The 8,011-nt window shown below is 48.2% G+C and overlaps 1 protein-coding gene across 1 annotated transcript in view; it reads left to right on the top strand.

Moving 5' to 3' along the window:
- ALDOB (aldolase B, fructose-bisphosphate) overlaps window positions 1–6,339 on the top strand; it is a 10,181-nt gene extending 3,842 nt beyond the window's left edge. The window contains exons 2-9 of the mRNA XM_010150813.1: window positions 2,954–3,075; window positions 3,355–3,566; window positions 4,092–4,146; window positions 4,301–4,461; window positions 4,678–4,761; window positions 5,244–5,418; window positions 5,574–5,773; window positions 5,995–6,339. Of these exons, the coding sequence (XP_010149115.1) occupies window positions 2,964–3,075; window positions 3,355–3,566; window positions 4,092–4,146; window positions 4,301–4,461; window positions 4,678–4,761; window positions 5,244–5,418; window positions 5,574–5,773; window positions 5,995–6,090 (1,095 nt within the window). The 5' untranslated portion in view covers window positions 2,954–2,963 and the 3' untranslated portion in view covers window positions 6,091–6,339. The remainder of the gene's footprint in view (window positions 1–2,953; window positions 3,076–3,354; window positions 3,567–4,091; window positions 4,147–4,300; window positions 4,462–4,677; window positions 4,762–5,243; window positions 5,419–5,573; window positions 5,774–5,994) is intronic.
- Window positions 6,340–8,011: the final 1,672 nt, after the last annotated feature.

An 8,011-nucleotide genomic window follows, 5' to 3' on the forward strand; every position in this document is an offset into this window, starting at 1 on the left:
TGCTGGGAGCTTACTTTTTACAAGGCAGATATGTGAAGCTAAGATTTCTCTCCCCTTTAAATGGTCAGAGCAGTACCTTACAGCAGAGACACCCTTTCTGAATCCAACAGGGAAGATCCTCAGAGATTATGGTCCTCATGAAAGAATCACAAAATAATAAAGTCCTAAATCACTAAATCAAGGGTACTTGAACATGCTGGACCTTAGAGCTATCATTAGCTTTACAACTGCTCTTTTGCACACATTTCTTCACCATTTCAGTTTGAAGCACTGTGTATTTTATGTGTCCTTGTAGCTCAGCAGGGTAGCTGGGAACCACTCACCATGGCTTTACAGATCATTCTGGGTAGCCTCTTGGCAAATGTCCAGCTACTTCTTCACACTCAATGAGATACTTGTGTGGAAGCTGGAACTAATCTGCTGTCTTCCCCTTCACCACTGTGGAACTATACTGTACTGTTTCAGTCCCTCACATACTCACTCGGACCAGCATCTTCCACTAAAAACTCACATTTCTGTATTTTAGTAATTTGCTTTGCAGACTGGCTTTGAGTGATAACTATCTCTGTTATCTTTATGCAAACACTGGAAACAGGATACAACAGTCTCATTGCTTACTGCATTGCTGGAGAGAAAGTATACCCGTAACAACACACCTAGAGTGACTGACAATCTTGTAATTCAGCTCGCTGGATTAAAGGTTATCTAGATACACCTACCTGTGCTGTAGCACACCTCCAAACTGCAACTCTGAAATCCCATTACTGATTTAGCAATTCATTAGCAATCCACTTGCCCTTGGACAAGATCATATTCTTGTCAGATCACAGTCTACAGAGGCTGTGAGTCACTGGAATGATTCCTCATCGTTTTGCACAGCAATTTATTTAACAGTGCTACGTCTCTGAAGTGCTTACGACACAAACTTCTATTACAATAATCATTATAACAAGCCAGTTTCCTATTTCTAACAGACGTATCAGACAGAGAAAGCAGGTGAGGGATAAGGAGGGTTACAGGTGAACTTACCTAACTATGCAGCATAAGCTATAGGTCTTCGAGTTCTTTTAGGTGGACCAAGCAGTGTAAGAGCTGGGAGCGATGGATTTGTGGTCACCACAGCAGAAGGATGCCTCCCAGAGCTCTGGCCACAGCCTGGCACACTGAGTTCAGCAAAGCCTGCTTTTGCAGGACCACAGCAAGGCATTTCAGCGCTTGGCAAGGGAGAGAACCCTCCTCCCTCATTTGAGTCTTCATCATGCACTCCTTCGAATTCCCTCTAAACCTGGAATGACTCACCGTTGATAAGTTGCACAGGATGAATTCTAGTCTCAAACGGCTCACAAAAAGGTAAAGCAGACACTGCACCTGACTGGTCTATATCGGTAGACAACACCATCTGAATCTTGCACAATTACATTACCAGTACGGAATTACCTTCACGTGTAAATCAGAGACACGGATTTATAGCTGTCACGGTACTGCGATGGCATTTCCGCCACAAAATTTGTGCACCATCTGTCATGGTGCACAGAAGTTTGTTACCCTATCATGAGTGGCAGCCAGACCCCTGAGGGTTTCTGCCCGTTAGGCCCTTCGGCAGGGAGGGCAAGGCAAGGATTCTCTGACAACATAGTATCTGTGTGCAGGGAAAGAAGATGGAGGACTGGGCTGCGCACATGCTGATGTGGGGAGACACACTCAGTGGCTGCCTCTGGCACATGGCAAAATGGAAAATGCCACGTTCTCACTCCTCTCTAAGGCTGAGTTTATGAATGGAAAATGCAGACACCACCCGGAGGCCTGTCCCTCTGGAGGAAAACTTGATATTGTAGATATTTTGTGTTTTTAACAATTCATCTCATGGATTTACTCCCCACTGATAAAAACATGGGCGTTGCTTTAGCTATCGCATATGATGAACAGGGGGAAGAGAGTGTTTGTGTCTCAGGCTCACAGGCTTACACACACAGGGAAGTAGCTTGGATGGGCTTAAATAGAAAGTGGGGAGGTTTAGACTGGATATCAGGAAGAAATTCTTCACAGGGAGGGTGGTGAAGCACTGGCCAAGGTTGCCCAGAGAAGCTGTGAACACTCCCTGGAAGGGTTCAAGGCCAGGCTGGATGAGGCTTTGAGCAACCTGGTCTAGTGGAAGGTGTCCCTGCCCATGGCAGGGGGGTTGGAACTAGATGATCTTTAAGGTCCCTTCCAACCCAAACCATTCTGTGATTCTATGATTTAATAAACTAATTTAATGACATATAATCAAAACTTTACCAAGATCAAGCATTTTGTCATCACAAGACAGAACGTGGACTTCAGGTGCTGCATATCTGCAGCTGATAAGCCCCTGCTGGAGCTGAAAAGATAGAAATGGGTGGTGAATTCTTCTAAACTACCAGGTCTTATCTAAAGTAATCAATGTGCTACAGTTCTGATGGCAGCTGTGGGGAGCAGCAATTGCAAAGCAAGGCAGGAGGTTGCAGATGGACAGTCAACTAGACAAAGTCACAAATACTGCCAACACAGGCCAGGGCACGGGAGAGGGGCGTTGTTAGGAAATGCGTAAAGCTAAGTAATGTGATAATTGCCATTCCTCTGATTGGGACCAAAAAGTCTGCGGAGACAGCAATTAGCATACTTGCTAACTGGATGCAGGTTTTTATGAGACACTGGCCTTCTGCTAGTCTGTGAGCAAATCCATGTAAAAAGCCGAGTCTTGCCCACTTTGTTTCTGGAAGGATGTGCGAGGAGGTTGCTCCTGCATTTCTCCCCTAATTTTGCCAGACACCAAGCCAAGAAGAGCCTGAATGGATTTCTGGGTATGTACCTATGATAACATGGACCAGACGAGCACCGAGAGCCCTCTAACAGAAATACCCAAGGGGTGTCTTTGGTTCACAGCTCACACATACGTTTTCCTTCAGCATGTAACAGCAGTTCTCTTCCACAGATAAGTCAACATGACCCACCAATTCCCAGCCCTGTCTCCAGAGCAGAAGAAAGCTCTTTCAGACATTGCTCAGCGGATTGTGGCTTCAGGAAAGGGGATCTTAGCTGCCGATGAATCAGTGGGTGAGTTCTCGATATCAATCAATCAGCAGTACTCAGGACTGTTTTTTTAATTTTGCTTCATCTTTGAAATCAGTGGAGTGAATAAAAAACACTTAAAACATGATGACTGAGCAGCAACAACTCAGCCAGGTAGGGCTGCATCTATAGCAGCAAAAGCTGACAAACTATGGGTTGAGAAGGGAAGCTCAGAACTGAGGCTCCAGTTCATTACTCCATACCCGGACCAGGAGGCCAGCCAAGCCTAACACCTCTCTGTCCAACCTTTGTCCACCTCGATAGGTACCATGGGCAACAGGCTGCAGAGGATCAATGTGGAGAACACAGAGGAGAATCGCCGGGCTTTTCGAGAGATCCTCTTCTCTTCAGATGCTTCCATCAACCAGAACATTGGGGGAGTGATCCTCTTCCATGAGACCCTCTATCAGAAAGACAGCAGTGGAAAGCCATTTCCAGCTCTCATCAAAGAAAAAGGCATTGTGGTGGGAATAAAGGTGAGTGTCTGTACAGGTCTAGCTGGCAGACATGTCCAGTTTCTCATGAAAATTATGTATGGGGTTGCACTTTCTCTTGCCAAATGCTTTTTTTTCTTTTTTTTTTTTGGTGCTTGGTTTTAAAACCACTAGAGGATCTCTGCCACCATTCTCCATATTGCTTTTGTACGGCTAGCCAGGGACACATTTGCATTTGGTGCAGGAACTTTTAATCCACCATCTACTCACCATTCACTGCAATTAAATCCCTCCATACAGTAGCCTAAAAGCCCATCCTTTCCACATCTGACAGAACTCTTGAGCCATTCCCTGCAGCCATCTACACATTGCTCTTTCCTCTTACCCAATTCACTCCTTTTCTTCCCTTTTGCTCCAACATTTCCCTCCTTTGCACCCTTACCGTGTCCAGCCCCATACTTCACTCACAGTCAGCCTGCAAAGACAGACTAGCCATGGGTAAGAAGATAAGGATGAGACTGATCTTCATCTCTCTGTAACCCTTTCCTGTTTTCCTGCTCTCCACAGCTGGATAAAGGCACAGCACCCCTAGCAGGAACAAATGGAGAAACCACCATCCAAGGTAAGGTGAGATCTAAAGAGCCATAGCTATGACTGGTGCAGGAAAAGTCATGGGTTGACTCACCTGAGTCACAGCCTTGGCAAGCATCACGGTACTTCTCAGGGCGATGTCCTGAAGAACTGCTCTCAGCGAAGCACTGTTCTCGTGTCTGCAGGGCTGGATGGACTGGCTGAGCGCTGTGTTCAGTACAAGAAAGACGGTGCTGACTTTGCCAAGTGGCGTGCAGTGCTGAAGATCACCAGCACAACACCCTCGCAACTCGCTATCCAAGAGAATGCCAACACACTGGCACGCTATGCCAGCATCTGCCAGCAGGTATCTATCCTCCTGGAGCCATTCCCAAGATGCTATTGCCCCTTCCCCCTGCTCCCTGTGATAATACGCTAAGAAGTTGAAAGGCGGATTTCTATGAGGAATTTGGGAAGGATGAGGAGAAGGAGCAACACAGCAAGAAGGAATGCCACCAAAGCCAAGGCAGACAACAACAGTTTTCTCCTACACCCCTAGACTTCCTTGTTTTTCTTTTCTCAGCATGGCTTGGTGCCCATTGTGGAGCCAGAAATCTTGCCTGATGGAGACCATGACCTCCAGCGCTGTCAGTATGTCACAGAAAAGGTAAGAGAGATTCCTGCCCCCCTCCTCCCCTTCACCAATCAGTCGCTAACCTTGGACAGTTTGTGCTCACAGATCTCAAAGAGCTTTGACCGAAAGGGTACTTCATAACTGCATCACAAAGATGAGTTGCTTAGTGTCAAATAATGAGTTCATAGCAAACGTGAGAGTAGAATCCATGTTTTTGGATTTCCACTTAAACTGCCAATATAAGCATTCTTAATCTCAAAAAGATGGATTGGGAGCAAAACCACTTACCCCTCTTTCAGTACCTGTTTGCAGGGCCGAATCTAGTAAATAGGAAGAGTGGTGTCCTGGTCATCTCAAAAGCAGTGCTGTCTCCAGGGCTGCAGCCCCTGTGATCAATTTCACGAGAAAGAAACTCAATTTGATCTTCTCACACTCCCAAGGAATAACCTGTCTTTCCACAACAGGCTGAGGTGAAAATCTGAGCAGAGATCTGCATTCAATCCCCCTGTTTTCAGGTTCTGGCTGCTGTCTACAAGGCCCTGAATGATCACCATGTGTACCTGGAAGGGACTCTGCTGAAACCCAACATGGTGACGCCTGGGCATCCCTGCCCCAAGAAGTACACCCCTCAGGATGTAGCCGTGGCGACTGTCACGACTCTTCTCCGCACCGTCCCTGCTGCTGTTCCCGGTGATGCACGGTTCATTCCTATGTGTCCATTCGCACTGTCACTCTTGCTGGCCTTGCTCCTACATCTGACATGCTCCCTCCTCTGGCACGTAAAGGCCGGGGATTGCAGTGGCTGGAGGACTCCGTTTCTAAGCCTTGAAACCTCTTTCTTGCAGGAATCTGCTTCCTGTCTGGAGGTCAGAGCGAAGAGGAGGCTTCTGTCAACCTGAATGCCATGAATCAGTCCCCTCTGCCTAAGCCTTGGAAACTGACCTTTTCCTATGGGAGAGCCCTGCAAGCCTCTGCCCTGGCAGCATGGGTGGGCAAGAGCGAGAACAAGAAGGCTGCACAGGAAGCCTTCCGCAAGCGGGCACAGGTACGAGGCTTCCCCCCGCGCAGAGAGGAGGTGCTTACCGGGAATGGAGTCATGTTGTCTCCTTCCTAAGTCTCCTCTTGTCCCTGCCTCTCCTGGTGCCTCATGTTTACCGGGGATGCCACTCCATTGTTTTGGCTCCCTTAGTTACTCCTGCTGTCTTTCTACGTATGTTTTTCTTACTCCAAGCTAAGTGTCCCCCCCACATTTTGTTTCTTTTTCAGATTAACAGTTTGGCTTGCAGAGGACAGTATGTCGTGTCTGGGAAGACTGACACAGCTGCCATGCAGTCCCTTTTCACTGCCAGCTACACCTACTGAAAGTGCAGGAACCTTCCTTTGTCCTGTCCCCCTTCACAAGGTGGAGAATGTTCAGAAATGAAAGAAAACAAAAGAAATTTAATTTCCCTTACCCTGTACAAAACTGGAGATAAAATGGATTAGTTTCCTCTCCATCCTTTGCTCCCACAGTTTACCGAGGGAATATCCTTGTTCCATCTGCCTTTTCCAAGAAAGGGGAATTCTTTCCATACAAAAAACCAACAGTTGCCAATGAACCATGAACATGCTCTCCCTCTGGTTTAAACTTAATCTGCCTGCTATTGCGGGGGCTAAGTAGTTCCCTAACATTTCAACTACATACCCTTGCCCATTACCACATTTTGCAGCCAAAATTCTGAACTACAAAACCTGACTGTGTGTTCAATCATGGGAATAAAGCAATAATTGAAAACTAATCTCCATCTCACAATTCTTTATTCTGTATAAACTTTACAGTCTCACACATCTGTGGTTTTCAGCAGCCTATGCAAAGTTTAAGTCACAAAGCGTTATTGCTGGTGATCTGGGGAAACCCTGAGGAGACCAAAGGGAAATAACCCCATTGTGATACAGCTAGAGAGGTTAACCCTGCTGACTGAAACCTGACAGGCACTTAGAAAGCCTGAGAGATGCGTGTGGCGAGCAGTACTCGGGACTCAGGACACAGGTAGCACTAGTTTCAGAAGCTTCTCGTGTCGCCAGAGAAACATGGTGGGTGTGATCAGGCTGCTATACACAAGAGTTAGGGTTGCACGGGTTGAGTTGGTCCTGTGCAAAGACTGTTTTTCCAAAGTGCTTTTACGGTGGCATTTTCCACAGTAATTAACATAAAACAAGCAGGGAGGCATCCTGGCCTACCCTGTTGGCACAGTTTGGGTAACTAGGGTGACGGCCCACAGCTTGACCTTTGGTATGTTGCTATGTACCTGTTAGAGAGCTAAGCTCTGTTAGCTGAAGCACAATTGCTCTGGAAAACAGGCATAAATGGCAGAAGGAGCAGACCTAAGGTTATACAGGAATATTTGCCCAGCAACACGCTACACCAATCAACTAGCGACACCTTGGAGCGGCCCACTGACCAGCAAAGATCATGCAACCCAGAACACCCCCCCCACACACATTCAGAGCCACCTGAGACCAAACCTGCTCAGCCAGGCCAACCCCGCTCCACGGGCTGCTGCTCCCAGCCACAGGCACACTGCTCCTGCCAGCAAGGAGAGGGAAAATTGGGAAAATCACTGCGCCGTAACCCCTCCATGTTCTTTACATCAGCAAACGCTCTCTCATGCAGGCAACAAATGGCCAAACTTCTTCACACGGACCCTGTCCTCGTGTAATTAATCAATGCATGCATTAGTCTGTCCCGACCCCAGAACGCAGAGCCAACGACTTGCCAAGAAGCACTCCGGGGGCCGACACCGGAGTCAGGAGCAACACCTGGTAGGAGAAGCATCCTATCGACCCGCTCCTTGCCGCTGAACACATCTCTTAAACATTTAGAGGGGAAAAACCGTTCGCCCAGAGTGGCGTAAGAAACCCTCTCCTCGCTCTTCATAAAGCCAAGCTGTGGCTGTGCCGAGTGATTCCTGCTCCCCGGGGGGACTCGCGTCCCTCACACGCGCCGTGCCCGCGCTCCTCGCGGTTCGCTTCGACCGCAGCGGCTGTGGCCAGCAGAGAACGTGCTGCCATGAATCACACCGAGGCAGCGTACAGGGGAACCCTTAATTCTCGCTTTCAAAACCGAACATCCTCTTCAAAAACCGGGAAAAGTGACATTCTCATAGGACGGCGCGCCCGCGTCAGGCGCGTGGCCCGCAGAACGAAATGCCTGTGCGGACGGGGTGGCTGACAGCACCAGCAACGCCGCTCCCCAGAGACGGGACGCAAACCCCGGGGACCAGTGCCCAGAGCCCCGACCGGC

This window comes from Eurypyga helias, unplaced genomic scaffold (genome assembly GCF_000690775.1).
Source record: "Eurypyga helias isolate BGI_N326 unplaced genomic scaffold, ASM69077v1 scaffold43844, whole genome shotgun sequence".
NCBI classification, from domain to species: domain Eukaryota; kingdom Metazoa; phylum Chordata; class Aves; order Eurypygiformes; family Eurypygidae; genus Eurypyga; species Eurypyga helias.